Source organism: Pelobates fuscus, chromosome 7 (genome assembly GCF_036172605.1).
Source record: "Pelobates fuscus isolate aPelFus1 chromosome 7, aPelFus1.pri, whole genome shotgun sequence".
Taxonomy (NCBI): domain Eukaryota; kingdom Metazoa; phylum Chordata; class Amphibia; order Anura; family Pelobatidae; genus Pelobates; species Pelobates fuscus.
Window position 1 is genome coordinate 168,265,815 of NC_086323.1, and position 22,879 is coordinate 168,288,693.

Below are 22,879 nucleotides of genomic sequence, written 5' to 3' on the forward strand. Positions count from 1 at the left end.
TCACACCCTCAGCCTACAGGTTGCCAGGAATCATGGGAAAAGTAGTTCCCAGACATCTGCAGAGCAGGGTCAGGTCTTAGAACACCACTACCGTTGCCACAATAATCAGCAGATGAATAAGTGAAAAACAGGTGCTAATGATACAATATCTAAAAACAATAAATTCCAGGAAGTAGATTTAAAAAAAGGAAAAGCTGCACCAAATAAGTGTAAAGCTCAAAACAACACACATAAATATAATATTTGAAAATAAGGTGTGCTGTGTCTTTAAGACAAAAAAAGTGCCTCTAGTGCAATTTTTTAATAAAGTGCAAACATTTTTAAAGTGCACTAAATACTACACAAGGAATGAGAGAAACTATCAGGGGCGTCTTTTTAAAACGGTGGTTACTAAGATCATGTAATAGAGAATCTGTGCTCTCTAAAGACTGAGCATCTGATGGACCTTGTAAATTTTCTTTTATTGATTGTTTTCTATGCTAGTAATCAATATGGCCATTATTATGCAATGGAAAGAATGATCCTTGATCTTTTCTACTGGTGTGAACATCAGTGTAAAGCTTCATCTTATAGTCCGCTTATATAAAAGAGCATAGAGGGAATGTATGGTTACCTTCCAAAAACACATCCAAGGGCCCTACTGTCTGCTAATGCTGTGCCAGAAATGTCTCCTATTTCCCTTATCTAGACTAGGGATCGGCCAATATCATTTTTCCAGCTCATCAGTCACCTTTTTGGACCGATTGCCAATAACCAGTGCCAATATTGTGTACATTTAACATTTTTAAAAAAAGCAACACTATTTCTATACAAATCTGGAATTAACTGAACATGCTGACAACAATTATTATTTATTATTATTTTATTATAGCGCCATCAGATTCCGTAGCACTGTACAATGGGTGGACTAACAGACATGTAATTGTAACCAGACAACTGGACGTACAGGAACAGATAGGTGGAAGGCCCTGCTCAATGAGCTTACATTCTAGAGGCTACACCCCTATCATTCTCAGGCAAACAATGCATGCTGGGATCTCTCAGCGATCCCAGCATGTACAGTGCTGTTGCGGATAGCCATGTGATTCCTGACACAAATCACACTCCTATCACTCTCACTCGGTCTTATCTACCTGCCTTCAGCTGAGCTTTGCATGCAGCAACTCGCAGGGTGGGGTGATGTGAGGTTGCAACAAGTCGCCTCATTGGCTGGAGTTTCTAGATACGGAAGACTGTGGTGTGACTACGAGAGCTATGTTATTGGTAAATTACAAGGCAGATACAGATCAGAAAATAAGCCGAATATCAGCTCTAATAATCAGTGGAATCGATAATCAGCCTATACCTAAAATACTAATTTTTTGCAATGATCTCAAAAAACTAGCTGTCCCTATGTTGGTCAATAAGGGGTCATCTACAAAATGAACATAGCAGGCAGCAACAAGAGGGTCCATGTAAAAGTATGTATGTCTGCAAAAAGAGCAGAATATTAATAGCAAAATGTGCTTAGTAATGAATTAAAATTGAGGCTTGTGTTACCCTATACAATCATTGGAAGTAAGATGACTTTACATTCATTTCTGCTTACTGTTTTAGAAAATATTATTGATACTTATTGTAGAATATTGCATATTCTATGTTTCTATTGATTATATATAGATGTGTGGATTGACATAAGAAACAGATGGTCTAAGTCACATGGCTTTCTTTGCATGAGAGCTCTGGAATGTGGATTTGGGGGTCTTGTCTTTATATGGCTAGAGTTATAGTCTGACATCAGTATGGGCACATATATATATTAACAGAGGGACACGAGGTCGCTCGGTCTCTTGGCTCTCTCTCTCTCGACGTAAAGATGTAAGGATGTAAAGAAGTCCAGCAATTACCATCTGCTGTTGAATGTCCATTATCCTGTAACATCCTTTGTTGTTTTATTATGTATCCGTAACTAAGAATAAACCTTAAGTCAGATTGCGTATTAGTACTTTGCAATAATATAGACATATATTATTGTGGCGAGCATTTGGCCCAAGACTATATATAAAAAATACATGTATATATATCAATCAACTGAAGACAAGAAGAAATTAAGAAGATTTAACAGTGACGATTCATTCCAACCAGTTTTAACACGTATCAGTATTGATAGTCATCAGTTGTGACCGCTGGGATGAATACACTACAAAACTGAAAGATCTATGTTCCTGTTTAAAAGATGACATTATGCTGGAAACATTCTGTTGGTCTATTGTGTAGAAAATGTGCTTGAAGTTTGAATTTTCTGGTTTCTAAGAGCAGGTCCAATTTCTACACCATTCCAATTTATTCTTTTACTGATCATGGGATCATTCTAGAATACATACAACATTTTGTAGAAAGAATACACATTCTTGGAAAAACCCCAGATACTAAAAGAAATAGCAGTTACGCAAGGTGAATACTGCTATGTAAGACAGTAAATCTTTTCAGCATTGTGGAGGTTATTCTTTGAAACCAGAGCTACCTCCATGATGGTGATAATCTCTTCTGAGAATGTAAAACTTTAGTTTTAAAGGGACACTATAGTCACCCAGACCACTTCAGCTCAATGAAGTGGTCTGGGGGTCAGGTCCCTCTAGGATTAACCCTGCCTGATGTAAACATAGCAGTTTCTGAGAAACTGCTATGTTTACATCTGAGGTTAGGCCAGCCTCTAGTGGCTGTCTTCTGGACAGCCACTAGAGGCGCATCGGCAATGATTGAGGCATATTATGCCTCCATCACGCAGAGCGTCCATAGGAAAGCATTGAAAAATGGTTTCCTACGGACACTTTGAATGCGCGCGCGGCACTGTCGTGCATGCACATTCAGCGCCGGTGACGTCAGACAAGGAAGCTGTCGGCGGCGGGGGAAAAGGGTGAGTAGCTGAAGGGGTTTTAACCGCCGCTGGAGGGGGACCCTGAGGGTTGGGGGCACCCTCAGAGTACTATAGAGTCAGGAAAACCAAGCGGTTTTCCTAACACTATAGTGTCCCTTTAAGCATCATAACACAGTGTTTGTAAAATGGAATAATGCTTGTGAGGAACATAATATATTATGAAAATAAGATACCACAGGAGCTTGAAAGGGCAATTTGTACATCTGGCATCAGAGTACATTTTTGTTTTTATCATTAATCTTTGATTTCCATCATTTATATTCCAAACCTTTACAGTAATAATATTAACACAGACTATGTCCACCTTCCAGTTTGGAAAGCTGCTGTTTTCATGTTTTCATATGTTATGTGGGATTCTGATTCCATATTTCCTTGGGCTCTCTCATTGGAAGTTGCGTATAGACCAAGGGTAGACAAATTTCAAAGACAATCTGGTACATCAAACGCATGAACCGGGTCATGATTATAAAACAAAAGAAGACATCGTGAAAAAGGACTAGTACCATATCTATTTGTCTAAATCATCCTAACAGAATTAACTAGTGATTTTTTATACCCCTACCGAATTGTATACAATGCGAAAGTTTGTCTTCTGTTATCTGCTGAGAGTTAAAGAGATACTCACCAAAACGACTTTAGACTGGTGAAGCAGTTTTGGTGTATAGATCATGCGCCTGCAATCTCATGCCTAAATTTTCTGCCATTTAGGAGTTAACCCCTTTGTTAATGCAACCCCAGCCATACCTCCTGTGGCTGAGACTCCCACAGCTTCCATGAAAAAAAAAAAGTTACATTTTTACATCAAATTGTATTTACTTTAGAAGTTTGTATCTCCTCCTCTGTTAATTGTGCTCCAGCTGTACTTTGCACATGAGAGGCTGCTGCGGGTGCTTACTGGCATTTAACAGAAAAGAAGATATGATACTCTAAATTAAACTTACTGTGCAGTAATGGAAGTAAAAAAACAAAATATCCTTCCTTTTTTAGGAGTGTGCAGAGAGGCTGTGAGAGTCACAGCATGGGGAGGTGTGGCTACAGCTGCATAAACAAAGTGATTTAACCCCTAAATGGCAGAGAAATGAGCAGTAAGACTGCAGGGGCATGATCTATCCTTCATTATGTTATGTTGGCTTGGTGCTTAGATTAGGTTTTAATTTTAAGGACCTGTGTAATAAGTTTACTCATCTCACCTTTATATAGTTAAATTTACTTGATATATGTTGGAAGCTCATAGAGTACTAGCACAGAAGTAGATTAATGCAGAAGTGCCTCCACTCGAGCTAGTAATTACCAAAATTAGGGACAATCACCTAAAGGATAAACTGACGGCCCAAGTGAGAAACTCCCTGAAAATCTTCCACAAAGTATGGGACCAATGGGAACATTGCATGGAGTGACAAACACATACTTACGTAGCAGCACATTTTCCAGTGCCGCGGGTTTAGTTTCTTTTTTCTTGGTTTACTTTATCAGTCATGTTAATTCTAATTTTGTATTTGTGCAATCCACTTAGCTAAGCACATGGGTACAGATAGAGTGCCTACTTATACTAGCACAGTCTATGTCAGAAAAACAGAAGTAAGATGTTAATGCACATAAAACTCTCAATGGAAGGGTACGGAGGACACTATGTATTGTACATTACATACAATATGGAAAAGTGGATTGTAAATGTTCAATTGTTAATTGAAACAGGCAATATGTATCTCAACTAATGACTGCATATGTAATATCACTTGCAACTAAATAAAAAAAAAATTAAAAAAAATTCTTGATATATGGCCCACCAAAAATACATATATACATGTACTAAACAGCTATCAAACCTATATAAACCAAATAATACTAATAATGTGTCCTTATTACTAGTTTAGGTAGTTCAAATGTGAAGAATAATAAACAAAAATATTCTAATTGCTGTGTCTTATCTTCATTCATTCAGTTAAAACATTTTCCTACCTTGATGGAATCTGTAACTTCAGTCTTTGGCATGTCTATTGAGTCATGTTCCTCGCTGCTACCTTCATCCATATCACTGTCTTCATCCTGAGTAAAGTCTTGCTTTTGGTCCACAATGTCCTTTTTGTCATCTCCAAGTTCAATCATGTTAACAGATAAAGCAAGTTTTTTTGATTCTACAATGTCGTCATTGGGAAACACCTCTCCTACCACGCTACATGATGGGCTGTCAATACCGCTGTCTCGGTTGGGAATTTTGCCATTGTCATTTGGATCCATAGTTAAGTCTTCATTCCCGTTATCTCTACCCGTTTCTTCGGTCAGACTCACATCTGTACTTTCCCCGCCGTTTTTTATATCCGATATGTTTAATTCTTTGAATTTAAGAGCATCACAATAAGATAGTGTTGAATTGTGGGAAATAGATGGTACATTATCCTTAGGTACGACCTGATCATCTGTAGAGTTTCCGCATTCAATGGCTGAAATTTTATGAGAAATACGAGGACATTTTGGACTGTTGGATCCCAGTTCCATATTAAGACTGAACTTTTGATTATTTTGTTTCACAGGTTGCCTAGGAAATTTAGACATACATTGCACAGAAGTTAGAGATTATTTATACTTTTACACAAGGACACAATATACACCCGTTTTAAAATGTAAATGTACATCATAGCATAATCAAACATAATAGTATAGATCCAAACCTGGGTCCCGCCATCGAAATATTATGAATATGGTGATATTACCCTTTCATTTTGAAATCGTCGCAACATGGGTAGGTGAGATAACATCACAGATATATTTAAAATATCAGGGTTGCAGGTTCTTATCTCAGTAGGGTCAACTGAGTCTTTCATCCTCCCTTGGCTGATGAAATGAATCACTAAATGAGTATCCAACTGATCAAAATGGGTATTATAAGATTACAATGCGCTAAAACACTTTAAATCCAATAGTGTGCACTCGCATTTCTTCTTTGGAGTGACAAGTGCTATATAACTGGAAGAAATTATATTCTATAGTGTTATAACTTCTCAGTATACAGACTATAAATTATTAGTATTATGTTAAAGCAACTGGCCATCAGCAATGTCAACATGGATGCTACTGCAAGTATACAAATGTGATATTATTTTAAATTAAAAGGACACTATAGTCACCAAAACAACTTATGCCACTGCAGTCTCACTGCTCAATTCTCTGCCATTTGGGAGTTAAATCACTTTGTTTATGCAGCCCTAGACACACCTCTCTGCATGTGACTTCACAGCCTTCCAAACACTCCTGCAACTAGTCATCTAATGTTTACACTTCCTGTATTGAAAATACTGTTTAATTTAGAATTATTTACCTCCTGCTCTGTTAATAGCTTTCTAGACCCAGCAGGAGCCTCTTGTTTGTAATTAAAGTTCAATTTACAGAGCAGGAAATAAAAACGTTTCAATCAGATGTAAATTACTGTAAAGTGAATCCATTTCTTTTCATGCAGGCTATGTGAGTCACAGTCAGTGGAGGTGTGGCTATGCCTGAATAAACAGAAACAAAAGTGATTTAACTCCTAAACGGTGGAGAATTGAGCAGTCAGACTTCAGGGGCATGATCTATACACCAAAACTGCTTCATTAAGTTGAAGTTGTTTTGATGACTACAGTGTCCCTTTAAAAGTTTTTTAAATTCTGAAAATCTGGCACACAAATGAAAGCAGCTTACTTCTCTATTTGGCCAGTTTATTTCTAAAGAATACCTACCTAATACGTTCAAATTTCTCAATGAGAATGCTGATGTCAGATATCTCAGGTTTATTCCGTTCCCGGTTTCCGGGGCGTCTGGTAGCTTTGGGAATCGATGGCAGAGGCCTGTTGGGTGCTGGGGGAATGGGCTGGGTGGCTCTGTTTTGAACTCCAGCTTTAAGATGAGCTGGTTTAGGAGGTACTAAAAGAAAGGTAAAAAATGGGAACATGTAGAATTTACTTTTATCAAATTCGAATTTGTATTTTAGCAGTTTAGCAGTTATAAACCAGAAGCAAGATGTCCCTGCTTCAATACATTTAGCTTTAACACTGGCCAATAATTCTCACTGGTAACCTTTGTTCAAAATGAAATTTCCCCACTCCCAATAAACCAATCTGTTTGCATTCCATCAGAGAGATGGAGAACTCTGAAAACATATTTGTCTAAAACAAAATATTTCCTATAAATAGAAGTTTACTAAAGTTATTTTCAGGTGAGAAATGCCAGATTATACAGTAACAGAAACAAAAAACATTCCAACACACGCATGCCCCTGGCATTTTACTCTGTTATACTGAAAAACACACTGTGTATTTTGTGATTAAAAGGATACTCCACTGCCTTAATACAAAGTAAATAAAATCCCTGTTTAGTAGATATACCCCAAATGAAAACTTGCATGCTAATAATGATTTTTTTTCATTGGGGGTGTATCTAAAGTCAGCTTGCAAAACCTGCAGTCCTCCTGTCTTCTGCCTTTGCAAGTCCACCCCTTCCAGCCCTGCCCCAACTTTCTGTGGTTGTCCAATCACAGACTTCCCAATGAGGCTCAATGAGAAGTCTTTGCAAGGCAGGTGTTCTGGGCAATTGCTGCGTTTATTTTTTATTTTTTTTGTTTTAAGTTTAGTTTCACTAAGTTAACCAAACCAGGAAGTAACAGGACCTCATGTCTGATTGACAGCCAGGGGGGTGTAACCAGGTTAATTTAGAACAGTGTAAATTTCTATTGAAATCTGCAATTTTTTTAAAATTTAAAAAATAGGACACACTCTTCAAACAAAAAGCTAGGTTAGAATTCTGTTGTGTTCTGTGTGCTACGTAATTACAGGGTAAAATGGTTTATTACTCAGAATCAACAGTACAGGGGAAAAAAATCACTGTATGCAGTGTGATTATTTTATTCAGAATCAAAGGCTGTAGTGAAATGCTCTGGATATGCAGCTATACGGTGTTCTTATGGAAGGGGGTAAGGCTTGTTTTTACTCCAAAATCCATGGTCTCAGTTGAAGCTGTGAATGGTGTATTATTATAGGGAAAGGCAAGGTATTATTTGTAATCCTATGCCGCTGTGATTACAGGGTAAGGCTGGTTATTACCCAGAATTCCCGTCTGTAATGTTCTTTGTGTATTGTTAAGTGATTAGGATGGTTTTAGACTGCAAAGCAGACATTTTTGCTCACAGCTAACATGTCGCTAATTTCACGTCTGAGATGTGTGCAGTGAAAATGACCTACATAATTGAAGCAAATTTAAACGCTCAGGTGAAAATGACTGTGAAACTAGACAGACAGCCCCATCCCTCCTGTGATATCTTTAAAGTTCACAATCAGATGGCCCTGTGCCCTACACAGAATTCATATGTATATGAATTTAGGTCTATGGCACAGAGAGGCTAGTATGACACATTTTAAGTCAGACGATCTCATTAGCTTTGCTTTAGCAGACTTTTTTTTTTCTATTCTCTGCAGTCCAGATCCCAACCCTCTTGCTATTAATATACAGATCACGCTAATTACTTTCTTACTCATGTTTTTTTCATATAGAATATGAATACAAATACGAAAATTCGCAAAGTTTAAAACAACACAGTAAACTGACTTACATGAGCTTACTTCCTCCCACACAGACGGTTCTTGAAATTTGTGGCTAACCACTATCCAACCTTCCTTCCTTGTTAGTTAGTAATTACTATGTTTTAAATAACCTTTTCTTAACATATTTGCAATATTATGCAGAACAGCTAATAAGCACTGTGTGGTAATGCACACTGACGCAGAGTCAAGGAAGTGGCATCTCATGTATTAAGAGACAGATGGAAGTGACATCGCTAATACACTACATACACAATAGGAAGAAGGATATGAACATCGCATAGTGACAAGTGCTGGTCTAACAATAAAGGTTCTATCGTATGATGGCACAACATAAACTATGTTTTACATCCCACCTCTTCTGTGCTATTCATGCCCCTCATATCCTGACTATGTGTGTTATTTGGTAGAGTAGGAGACAACATCCTATACATGTGATACCTGAAGCTACACAAACAATCAAAAAACAACCAATAGATACTTCTTCTCAACATCTAATTTAGGGGGGGGGGGGGGGGGGCTTTACCCTGACTGCACTTTGCCCTATAGTATCTCCCGATGGTACATTAAATTACTACCTCTACCAATATACAAGTGCCAGCCAACCATAAATCCTCCCAAGGTGTACCTCTTCTTAATACTGTTGGCATGTAAGAATGCAACCTTCCAATCCGTGATAGATACGTCTGTACTTTGCAGTCAGGAGTATCAGGGTGTATTTAATAAGTCATTCTTCCTACAAATCTGATTTTCTCTTCATGTTAGTAATCCACAATTGACTGTGAAATCACAGCCTTTGCTGCACTGTCCATTCCAATAAGGCTTGTCTGTACAGACCCATTAGAGGGATGGCCTGCTTACAAAACACTCACCTTGTGGTTTCTCTGAAGCCGGCTTTCGGGCTGGTAGGGGCTTGCTCTTCCATTTCCTTCCAGTTTGCTGCGCACATTTTACTGGGATGCCGGGTGGCAGCTTCCCACAAGAATTTGAATCAATGTGACATTTAAATTGTATAGTGGAACAACAGAAACCTGCATAGACACACACAAAAAAAAGCACAAAGTACAAAGTGTTATATTTGTTTTTTGACAAATCACTTAAGGCAAGAAAACAGGCAAGACAATTAATCAACCAACAGACAGGAGCAGAAACGCAACACCTCAATTGCCTCAATATTAATGTGCTACTTCCATGCACTTGCATAGATATGGAAATAATTTTTCTGGCATAAAAAAATTAATTATATAACCAAATGTCGCCTTGATATAATGTAGGATATTTGAAGTTGTGTGTTTTTTCCCCAACTGTTTGAGAGAATATGTTACTAAGTACATCCTACGGTTTTATGTACCAGGACAGAACATGCTGCTCAGGAACTGAAAGACAAAAAGGGAATATAAAATCCCCCATCTACAGTAAAGCATGAGGGATTGCTACTCACATATAGAGAGCATAGTTAATTACATATGGAATATTCGTATTCGGCGTCTAATCAATTTGATATATCAAAGGAAGGAATAAAGAAACAAAATACTTTAGTTTAATTAAGCCTTTTTGGCATACATCATGCCCCAACTGTGTCATTAATCAATTATCCAATGATTAGATTAATTAATTAAAAATCACACACAGGAGGTTACTGCAGGCTCTAGTAGGCCATGAATATAGCATCTAAATGAAACACACTATGCAATAAAGGAAGTTGAACATTTTTCAGGGCGTGTTTATGGAAGATGGGTGAGTAACAACCAGGTGAGGTGAGGCTAGAGCTGCATAAACAAATATATATACTAGCACACATTTTATAAATATATATATATATATATATATATATATATATATATATATATATATATAGTGTAATTATAGGTGGGAGGCCCACCAAAAGCTTGCACTGAAGTATGCTAGAGATGTGTCAATCATGGCCACAGATCACAAGTCCAAGGCTAATGTGCCACTTGTGCACTAATGGGTGGCCGGTTCTTTAGTATTCCTGTACATTAATTCCCAAGATGCACTGCACCATTAACACAACAGCTTAGTGTAATCCATCTGTTTTTGGCATTTTTTTAATGCCAAACATGTTTGCAGAGCGGCTCAACAGCTGAGGATTTTACCAAAATGATGTAGACCATTAGGTTCAGCGAATTACTGCTGGACCTTCTGACATCTCTAAATTGGTGAAGGATTCCTATGGCAATTTGGAAAGGACAAATGGGCCAGTTGTGATTCTGACATATGATATAGAGCTGTCCTGTACACCTGAATTTGTTGGCATGATATATGATAAAAATACTTCAAAAACAGGGAGTGTAGTAGCAGAGTTCTGAGTACTGCCGCTAACTAGACAGAAAGACTTGTTAATATTTCTTTTTACAAATATATTTGTTTTGGATAATATTAATGCTATTAAACAGAGGATGGAGGTTAAATAAAGGTTAAATAAAATATAACTTTTTTTAATTCTGGCAACATAATTCCTTGAACATGTCCATTGTTTGGAAAAGCAGTTGTAGTGTGGGACCAATTGCTGCCAGGTTAGACGTCTGCTTCAGAAAACTTAGGACATTGTTAAAATGTCTTTGTGATGCGGCTTCAGAGAAGAAAAAACAGCTGGCTTGGGGAAATATAGCAAAATACAACTGAAACGTTATTGACTTAATGGGCCTTTAACCTTTCATTCATTTGTTATTACTTGAAAGAACGTAAATTGGTTTCCTTACAGTTTGGTCTGAACAACTGGGGCCAAAAGAAAAGAAAACCAGAAAAAAAGGATCTTTTCAATTAGACACCCACTATCTGCCACACAATCCTCGGCAGCCGTTTGAAAACTACCAAACCTATTACAGATCAGACTAACAGGCTCCTCGAGCGTCATCTTTATTTCAGTAATGCCATAATCAATCACGTTGACGGCTGCAAGGCTAAGACATTAGGGTGTAGATGTGTATAGAAGTGTGATAAATGTGAATACATATACAAACCGGCTTACCAGTGATAACTCTGGATCACAGGTATTGCTGGTCTTACCTGAATCCGCAGTGTTAATGAAATAATTTATTACTGAAATAAAAAGATACCTGCACACTGCTGAAGCTGGCAGGGTCTATTATTCTAATCTGAGATGTGATAGTTACTTTTCAAATAGCTGTCAACAGACCTCAGCTCGGAGGATTGTAAATGGAAATAGCGAATAGCTGATCAGAAATGTACCAAACTTTCAGAAAAGGATTACCTGCTTAAAATAGGCTCTGCAATATATTTTACAAATGCAGCCAACAAGGTCTTTCCTATATATATCCAAAAACTAAAAATCCAACCGTTCCCAATAGTTCCAAATTCAAGATTCTGTGTGGAATAACCTCAAGGCTTTTAAAGATCATCTTTCGAGGCTCTAGGCAGGATACCAGTTTGAAGCCACCCACCCCCATTTACTATTCAGAAAAAGATGGTGAATGAGACCAAGAAAATTCATGGTTCTGGGACCACTGTCTAACCCCTGGGCCATAGGCATCTGCCTAAGATTGCCTTACGGTTAATAGTACTCTGGAGTTCATGCACCATTCAGATGGGCTGACATGCCACTTTTCTAAGTGTCACGCTCAATTCCTTGACAGGCCTTCTCCACATTACTACTCCTCAGAGACCAGCTCACCCCCCATCCCTCATTAATACCTAATGATTTACATTTACATTAGCGCCTGCTCGTCACAGGACGTCAGAGGAGGCATAGCTGCGACCGAGCGCTGAGGAACATCGGCGCTTGGATAAGGTAAGTAAATAAAGGGGTTTAAAACCTTGATTTAACTCGGAGGGTAGAATGTGAGGGGAGACAGGGGTAGCGATAGTGTAGCGGAGCTCCCTGTATCCCGGCTGGGTACTAATCTAATCCAAATATCTCCAAGCAAAGAAAAACATACTTTTCCCAAACACTCCAGAAGTACCTTAAAAATACATAAAACGTGGAGCGCCCTGATCTTGGTGACCAACATATCCAAAAATCACCCAGATCGGTTCAGGAATTTCCTGGAAGTCATAATTTGACCGACCGTGCACATGGTCCTATGCCCAAAACAGTTCCATGAAAATCAGTGCTAACGGTCGGTCAAGTTTTATAGTCTTTTACAGGTATCCCTGCAGGGCCCATAGTCTGTGGGCAGGAGGCTGGCAAGCAAGTTCCTCCAGGAGCTTGTGGCAAATTCACGTGGGATGTGTAGTTTGTAACAGTTAGTGCCAAGAATACAGCATTGTATTCCTGGAACTTATAGTATCCCTTTAACTGTACCAGATTTAAAGATGAGATGCTAACGGCATCAGGAATTATGTTAGATTCAGTATAACATGAATTCTCATTAATAGTAATTAACTTAGTCGAATCAAGTTTAAACAGGTTCTGACTTGCATGTCACATCACAAGTTTTAGTTAAGTTATAAATATACCGGTACATATTTTTTAAATTAAGATCCTTTTTTGGCTGCCAAAATATTGAATACAACTACTTTTTCTTTTTCTTTCTTATTAGAGGTGACGTCTCTCATATGAAAGCACTTCAAGACCTTTCCAAAGACGCCCGAAACACTTCCATAGATGCCCTGATTATCAAAATACTGAATATTAAAGTTAACAAAATGAAAAGAAATGTGAAACAAATTGATCACAAAGTTTGAACCCCTATAACTTTGTAAAAACAGAAGATATGCACCTGTGACTTTGCAAAGGCTTTGACTTTTAATGAAATACATAAATACAAAAATAAAAAAGTGAGCCTCTTTCTTTGTATGATTATACAGTATATGGAAAAAACCCTACGCTGAAGAGCTGAAAGTTCCATTAATTTTCCTGAGCTGCTTTGCAATGGAGGCCTTAGCCTACTGGCTAAGGGCAATCAGGTGATGCTGTCAGTCAAAGCGGCACAAGGTGAGAACATAGTAACTTTCTGTTTTTTGTTGGCCAAAGGATCAGAGTAAATTATCTGTTTCATGTCACCGTTCATTGGGATCCCTCCCCACAGATCGCTCTTAGCTTGTGTGGTTATGACTGCATATGTCATAGTCCAGAAAATCTCATCATGATATCTCATACTGCAAGGGAATTATACTGATCGGGAATATCTATATATAATTTGTTTACATTTTTAAACTAATTAAAAATATATAGACATTAACATTTTCTTCAACCTAAATCAAACAAATAGCAATGCTGGAAAGCGACAAAACCATAAAAGAGGTATTTAGGTCAGAGGGAAATGGGCAGCCTATTTAAAGTTCAATGAACTTTTCATCCAACGCATTTCTCCGATTCTTGGAAACTTCAGTATATCAGGAGATATCTTTCTGAATTTTTCATCTGCAGAATAAGTAGAATGCCAGAGATTACTGTTGGCTCTATTCCGTCAGAATGTAGCAGTCAGTCTAAAACCCTATTCATATGAGGAAAAGTCTTATTGCTACCAGCAGGAGAGCAATCCGTTTTTAAACCATTTTTATTGCTCAGTGGATCATTTTAATTTTTTTGAAAATACAACTCAATCCAGCACAAATGTCACGTACGCAATACATTTGTAGGCAAATATCCAAATTTTAAAACTAACAAAGCCGAGTTAAAAGCCCCTCGAACACTGGATGCTTTTTTATCTCCTCCTTAACCCTTTAAGGACACATGGCATGTGTGACATGTCATGATTCCCTTTTATTCCAGAAGTTTGGTCCTTAAGGGGTTAAAGGAACACTACGGGTACCATCACAAATTCTTCGCAATGAAGTTATTATGATCTCTGAAAGTCCTGGCTGCTGTGTTACCTTATAAAGGGTTATAACATTTACAATTTGTTTAATACCAAAGTTATGAAGTCTGCATGCATCAGTTCTGCCTCTCTCCTCCTTGCAATAACGAAGGCTTAAGCCTATTCAAGTAACTGTGCAATAAAATTACGTAAGGAAGTCTTTTGATGAGATAGCCAAGCATCAGAGGAATAGCGAACTTAGAACACTAAGTTCAAAAAAATACATATTCAAACTGAAGTAGGCAACGTTATCTTTGAGACATTGCTTTCAATGGCAATACTATCTAGTTCCAAAATTTACTGAATTGCGAATATTGGCCAAAACACTTTTTTGTTTTTTAAAACCACATATTCTGAAGAAATAGGAGTTCTTTATTTTAAGTACATTGACAATCCAGATTTGCGGTCAAACTTTAAACGGCAATTATGGGATGGGTGCTGGGATTTTGAGTTCACTTTTGTATGAGCCAAACAGTAAAAAGTGCAATATTTGCACATTCTGCTAATATTTTACCTGCATTATAGAAAACGATATAGCTGCATCACGCTGTATACTATGTTTGCATTGATATTGACGTTAGGACCTGCATGTCCAATATGTATGTTGCATTTTCAAGCATACTTTTGAGGGTTCTGCCATGCTCAATAAAATGACCCCATTTTTTGTCAAACTTGTCATCAATGGTTTAATACCATCCCAGAGGACAGTGCCCAAAGACTTTACCGAACAACCACCACAGCTAGCTCTAACGTATATCGTGCTTACACCATCCCTGAAAAGTGTTTTGTTTTACAGAATTGAGAAGAACTGGGCAATAAAACTATCTCAATACATTATTTTTATTTCTTTTAATATGCGTATTTAAGAGGAACTGTGACTTCCTCAACTGTATCGTAGCCTAATAACCAACTAAAAGTTAGCAAATGATTGTGTTAAAGTTTTTTTTTGTTCTTTATAGTTTTAGATAAATTATTACTCTTATTATTTATATAGCGCTGTCAAATTCCGCAGCGCTTTACAATGGGTGGACGAACAGACATGTAGTTGTAACCAGACAAGTTGGACACACAGGAAGAGAGGGGTTGAGGGCCCTGCTCGATGAGCTTACATGCTAGAGGGAGTGGGATAAAGTGACACAAAAGGTAAGGATAGTATTAGACTAATGACAGTTGCAAGATAAATGTGAGAATGTGGCAGTTCTCCAAACTGTATAGGATATATACCATGCCTAATTGGGGTTCCACCAAAATTTTGTGAAACAAAATGGCTGCGTGGAGCGAGGAAGCACTCTCCCCGGCTCAGCTCCCTTGCGCTCAGAACAGTGATGCCGGAGCCGGAATAGGACATCACTCCGGCATCACTAAGAGGCATGCAAGGTAGCGGAGCAGGAAGATCACTGCTCCCTCGCCACCCGCATGCCAGCCGCGCAGCAGCCCCACTGGACCGCATGCCCAGAAGCAAAGCAGCCCCACTGGACCACAGGGAATGCATGCCCAGACTCTTAGCCCAGCAGCCCCACTGGACCACAGGGTCATAGAGACATCAAAGGTAGGGAGGCTGGGTGGAGTAAGATTTAAAAAAAATTAAAAATTGTATGTGTGTCTTTTAGGGAGTTTGTATGTGTATGTGTGTCTGTCAAATAGTATGTGTGTTTGTCTGTGAGAGTGTAGGTGTGTGTGTGTCAAAGAGAATGTGTGTCTGAGTGTGTGTGTCATTGTGTATCTGTGTGTCAAGGTTTGTGTATGTGTCAGTGTGTGTATCGGAGTGTGTGTGTGTGTATGTGCCAGTGTATATCAGTGTGTTTGTATATGCCTGTGTGTGTGAGGGAGTGTATGTCAGTGTGTGTGTGTATCTAAGTGTGTGTTCATATGTCAAGGTGTGTATCTGAGTGTATGTATGTGCCAGTGTGTGTATGTGTGTATTTGTGAGTCAAGATCTGTGTATATGTCACTGTGTGCATCTCAGTGCGTGTATGTGTATCTGACTGTGTGTATCTGTGTGTCAGTGTGTATCTCTGTACCACTATGTGCCAGTGTGTGTATCTGATTGTCAGATACATACACACACAGATACACACACTGGCACATACAAACACAGATACACACACACATTGACACACCCGCACATACAAACACAGATATACACACCTTGACACACAGATACACACACTGGCACATACAAACACAGATACACAGAGGCACATACAAACACAGATACACACACACACACACCTTGACACACCCGCACATACAAACACATACACCCCCCGCACATACAAACACAGATACACACAGGCACATACAAACACTGATACACACACCTTGACACAGAGTAACCTTTGGCAAATAAAGAAAAAAATGGATCATTGCATACACTTTGGATGGAAAGGCACCAAAATAGGATTTACCTGTACAGGAATGTATTCATGGAGGAAAAAAAGGCATGTCTTGATCATCATTAAACATTCACAGTTCCATTATGATACATGCCAATATCTGGGGGCATCTCAGAACAGATTGTCAGCTGTAAAACTAGATTGCACAGAATATAAAATGCCAAAATAGGTTCTTTCCACAGAATTGGATGGACATACCAATTCTAGTCCAGACTTACAGTAGGGGAGTTTAAGAGAATCAGTTATGGGACTCATTGTCAATGTCGACTTTGCTCCATAGCATCTACACAAAGCAGAACAATCATATTTAATCAAGACACCTCGTATAACACTCAAATGAATGGATTCTTCCTCTTTATTTCGGTTGTGCTGTGTACCGCAGGTAACTCTTGCCTGAAGGCAATTCTTTGGTAAGCCCTCCACAGGTAAATATTTTACTAGCTTCTTCTTGAGGAATATTTGGTGGGATTCCACGATGTTGATACACTGGGTTCATGGGGAAAATTAATTGAGAACCCCTGCTCTAAAGGGACAGATCTCACTTAAAGGCCATTTAACATACAAAACTATAGCTGTGCCATAACATACAAGAGAGGCTGTATGAGCTGTTACAGGCAGTCTCATCTTTTGTATTGCCTCCAGCTAAAAGATTACTATGTAAAATTGCTCAGTGAAGTGTCTCCGGGTATGTGATTCAGTCATAGCCAGAATTTAATTAGTGCTTTCTTGTCATTATCAATTGGCCGTGTGCTTAGAGTTGTTTTGCTTTACAGTGTAGAAGTGGCAGATTGATGGGTTTCACCGCAGAAATGAGATAAACTAAAATTTAACAAATTAATTAGTAACAATGAAGTCTCAGTTGCAGAAACTGCAGATTCTTACTAAGGGCAAATGTGCCTTTCAGAGCCTTGCTAACTCACAGACCATAAGAAGTAGCAAACATCTCTACCTGTGAAGGTCGGAATGCTTGTTTAAAAAAAAAAAAGAGAGAGAGAGAGAGAGAGAGAGAGAGAAGTGTCACTGTAACAAATATGTATTTGTGAATTTTGAAAAATAAAATGTAGAAATTCCCACCTCTATACTGTAACAGACAGTCTCCATCTTAGCTCCCTGTAAGTGGCACTCTATCATTACCACAACAGATCATGCCTCTGGTGCTCTCTTTTTTCTGCATCAAATCCAGGCCTCCCAACAGTCCTGATTTCGGCAGGACAGTCCCTATTTTAGGGCCTTGTCCTATTGTCCAGACTGTGTTCCCTAGTATCGAGATCGTGGTAAAAAGCTGTCACCAAAAGCGTAGTGCATGTGCATCATTAGATGTGCTCAAGCCATACAGTCAGACCACTAGCACCATGCAGAGAGCGCTAAATCAGTGGGCTGGTCGGCTTGATTCACTATATCACTCAAATAGCACTGCATTGAAGACAATACATTTTAAGGTTTAAATCAGCACTATAAACTCTTTCTAAAATTAGTCAAAGTAGAGACTATTTTGTCTTATGTACAGTTGTGCTCAAAAGTTTGCATAGCCTGGCAGAAAATGTGAAGTTTTTATTGAAGGATAGTGATCATATGATGCCATTTATTATTACATAGTTAATTGGCTCCTCTTAAAATCATAATGATAACAGAAATCCCTCAAATGGGCCTGATCAAAAGTTGAATGTTTGGCCTTGTTACAGACACACAAGGTGACACACACGCAGGTTAAAATGGCAATTAAAGGTTAATCTCTCGTGGATGCACTAAGCAGGCTAGATACTGAGCCATGGGGAGCAGAAAAGAACTGTCAAAAGACCTGTCAAAATACCTGCGTAACAAGGCAATGGAACTTTATAAAGATGGAAAAAAATATAAAAAGATATCCAAAGCCTTGAAAATGCCAGTCAGTACTGCTAAATCCCTTATTAGGAAGTGGAAAATTCAGGGATCTCTTGATATCCAGCCAAGGTCAGGTAGACCAAGAAAGATGTCAGCCACAACTGCCAAAAGAATTGTTCAAGATACAAAGAAAAACCCACAGGTAACCTCAGGAGAAATACAGGCTGCTCTGGAAAAAAAGACTGTTTAGTTGTTTCAATTAGCACAATACAACGATACTTAAAGAAAAAAGAGCTGCATGGTCGAGTTGCCAGAAAGCAGATTTTACTGCACCAATGCCACAAAAAAAGCCCGGTGACAATATGACCGACATCACCTTGATACACCTCACAGTTTCTGGCACTGTGTAATTTGGAGTAACCAGACCAAAATAGAGCTTCATGGTCACAACAAGGCCTATAGTAAAAAGAATACCATCCCCACTGTAAAGCATGGTGGTGGCTCATGTGGCTTATGTTTTGTGTGTGTGTGTGAGCTGGGAACCTTGTAAAAATTGATGGCAAGATGAATGCAGTATGTTATCAGAAAATACTGGCAGACATTGCATTCTTCCAAACAAAGGCTGTGCATGGGACACTTTTGGACTTGCCAGCATGACAATGATCCTAAGCACAAGGCCAAGTTGACCTTCCAGTGGCTACATTAGAAAAAGCTGAAGGTTCTGGAATGGCCATCACAGTCTCCCAACATTAATATCATCGAGTCACTCTGGGGAGATCTCAAAATGTGCGGTTCATGCAAGACGACCAAAGACTTTGCATGACTTGGACGCATTTTTCAAATACGAATGGGCAGCTATACCACCTGCAAGAATAAGGGGCCTTGCAGACAGTTATTATAAAAGACTGCCCGCTGTCATTGATGCTAAAGGGTGCAATACACAGTATTAAGAACTAAGGATATGCAGACTTTTGAACAGAGGTAATTTCAGGTTTTTCTTTGTTGCCATGTTTTCTTTTATGATTGTGCCATTCTGTTATAACTTACAGTTGAATATGAATCCCATAAGAAATAAAAGAAATGTGTTTTGCCTGCTCACTCATGTTTTCTATAAAACTGGTACATATATTACCAATTCTCCAAGGGTATGCAAACTTTTGAGCACAATTGTAAATGGAAAATGTTGGCAAACTATGTCTAAAGGGGAAGAATTAACGTTTACTTACTAACATTGTCATTATTAAACAGCCACTTGAAACACATCTTTTCTCAAAGACATCTTTTCATGCTATCTGAAATGTGTGATAGTAGAAAAATAACAAAGGTGGAAGTAAAGAAGGCAAATACAACAATAAGATGGCTCAGGTAAGCATATAATTCCCAATCACCTATAAAGATCTATGTAAGCTGACTTGCCACTTGGGGAAATCGTATTGGGATATGAAACGCCAATCATGTGACAGTACCATTTTAAACACATGCAAAATGGTGGAGAACTTGCAATCCGAGTGCATGAATTATCAGAGTATTTCTTAAATACCCTCTCCAAACAAACAAATTGTTAATAGATAAATACATTAAATGATCAGCTACTAAGGGCTCCCTGTGGTAATTAAGTTCACAACAATTTGTGATGTGATGTGAATGTTGCTATTGGGCTATTGTACCTACCTGCAAGAAGAAAACACAAATTCCTGGTTTATACAAACATTAAACATTACACAAAACTGCAGATTTAAAAAAAATAAACTCTGCAGACTCAGCCTGTCTGTAATGCAACCAAGGTTACCCATTTGTATCTGGATGAAGGGCTTTTACACAGACAGGCAGCCGGGGGAAAAGGAGCAGGGAGCGAGCTGCAGCAGACCCCTATACTCTCTCCCATCACCCTCAGCTAGGAGAAGAAGGACCCCAGGCAAGCCACCCTCATGGACATAAAAGCAATGTCAAGAGGGGTTGGCGGCACATATAAAAATTATAACATGTATTGTCTTTATGTATGTTTGATTGTGTGTGTATCTGTGTCAAGGTTGTGTATGTTTATCTGTGTGTGTGTGTGTGTGTGTGTGTGTATGTGTGTGTGTGTATGTGTTTGTATATGTCAGTGTGTGTATCTGTGTGTATATAGGTAGTGGAGGGGGCAACAGGATAAAAGTATTGTTCATGTGTTTTTTTTTCATTTGAATTCAGGCAACAGATTATCAAAGCACTGGTCTCGTAGATAGATAGATAGATAGATAGATAAATCACAAGTATGGAGCTCTTAAGTGACTTTTGGGGAACGTTCTGGGGAACAGAACTTTGCAGCACACCCTTCTATTAGTGAGAGTGTCTGAATATCTGACTCTGCAGTATATGTTTGTTTCCAGCTATGATTTCACTGAGATCCTGGAAAGCATCAACAGCACACCGTTCGTGGGTAGAGAGGTGAGGACATAAAATAGTGAGGCATGGAAATTTGATGACAAAGCTACACATCTCTGTTAGTGTTGGTGTCAGCAAGTTTTATTTTGAGCTTAAGCAGTCGCTCCAATATCCAGGTAAGAGTGCTTCCAGAGATGGCAGTTTTCCAGAATCTCCCTGCTTACCCTGTGTCAGGGTACCTGCGGTCTCTACCTCCGAAAGAGGTAGAGACTTAGCTGTTCCTCCATCCAGACGGCCTGATGGCTCCCTTCCCCACGGTCTATCCGGTCATGCAAGGCCGGCCGCGAGGGAGTGACTGCCTTTTACAGCATCTAGGCAGGAAGTTGTCATCAGGACACTCCTCCGGAACGACCTGTCACTCAATTGCTGCAGGACCAATCAGGACGCCTCAGAGGCGTGGTTACTGCTCTGAACAGGGTATTTAACAGAGCTCCGTTCATTAGCTCATTGCCCTGTCGTGGTTCTAGCTGGTTCTAGTCACTCAGTGCTTGTGTATTCTATTATCCCTTTTGGTTTTGACCCGGCTTGTTTACCTTACTCTGCTTATCTCTGTTACCCTTGATTCGGCTTGTCTCTCGCTTACCTGTCTTCTGTTACCCTCGACCTCGGCTTGTCTTTGACCATTCTATACGGTACTACTTACGTTAGTCCGGCCATTCTAAGGTCCGGTATACGTATCTGGCTACTGTTTGTACTCTGCGTGTTGGATCCCTGTCCCGATCCTGACATTACGACAGGGCCAATGGATCCTGCAAGTACAAACAGTCAGCTTGCTTCTCCTGATCCTAGGTTTGAAGCCATGGATCACAGAATGGATCAGATGGCGCTTGCGCTACAGGCTCTATTATCTCGTGCCAATAACCCACCAGAGGAGATACGTAATACCCCTGTTTCTCCTGTCGGTTCAGGTCTAGAGGTAGCCACAGTGGGTGCTTCTTCTCGCATTACCCCCCCAGTACGCTATGGTGGGGCTCCTGAGAAGTGTCGTGGTTTCTTAAACCAAATTAGTATCCATTTTGAATTGCAACCTCGCTCTTATCCTACAGATAGGGCAAAGGTAGGATTTATTATCACCCTACTTATTGAGAAAGCTCTGAGATGGGCCAACCCATTATGGGAGAACGATAACCCATTAGTTTATAACTATAACCTTGCCTTTGTAGCTGCTTTTAGAAGAACATTTGACCCTCCAGGTAGAAAGGTTAATGCAGCCAGATTACTGTTGCGTCTGAAACAGGAGAACCGAACGCTGGTGGATTATGCACTAGAGTTCAGGTCTCTGGCGTCAGAGGTCAAGTGGAATGAGCAGGCGTATATGGATGTATTTTTGAATGGCTTATCTGAAGTAATCCTTGATGAGGTTGCTACTAGAGAACTCCCTGAGAATTTAGAGGATTTAATTTCGTTCATCTCTCGTATAGATGAACGTTTAAGAGAGAGACAGAACACTCGAGAGAGGAACCGGAGACCTTCTTTTAGGTTAGCCCCCGCTTTTCCAAGTCCTGACTCCACGGTATCTTTGCTTCCTGAACCTATGCAGATAGGGATACCCGCCTCTCTGAGGAGGAAAGACAGTACAGGAGAAGAGAGGGTTTGTGTATGTATTGTGGAGCTAAGGGTCATTTACTCTCGAACTGTTCTAACCGCCCGGGAAACGCTCGCACCTAAGTTTCTCTAGAGGACAGGCCTTGGGTGTTTCTATTTTGTCCTCTACTCCTAATTATAAAGATCACAGGCTTCTGCTACCAGTTTTCTTAACTTGCGGGAGGGAAGTAGTAAGGGCTATGGCTTTGATAGATTCCGGTGCTGCTGAGAATTTTATCGACCAAGCCTTTGCTAGTAAAAACAATTTCCCATCCCAGCTAAGGGAGACACCCTTGGCCGTTGAGGCCATAGATGGTAGACCACTACTAGACCCTGTTATCTTTCGTGAGACCATACCCATTGAGTTAAATGTTGGTATCCTACACG

At 39.3% G+C, this 22,879-nt stretch overlaps 1 protein-coding gene across 1 annotated transcript in view; it reads right to left on the reverse strand.

The window, feature by feature from the left end:
- FGD3 (FYVE, RhoGEF and PH domain containing 3) overlaps positions 1 to 22,879 on the reverse strand; it is a 264,838-nt gene that overhangs the window by 69,761 nt on the left and 172,198 nt on the right. Inside the window, exons 2-4 of the mRNA XM_063426908.1 lie at positions 9,357 to 9,515; positions 6,631 to 6,814; positions 4,877 to 5,453 (exon numbers count right to left, since the gene is read on the reverse strand). Coding sequence (XP_063282978.1) covers positions 4,877 to 5,453; positions 6,631 to 6,814; positions 9,357 to 9,515 — 920 coding nt within the window. The remainder of the gene's footprint in view (positions 1 to 4,876; positions 5,454 to 6,630; positions 6,815 to 9,356; positions 9,516 to 22,879) is intronic.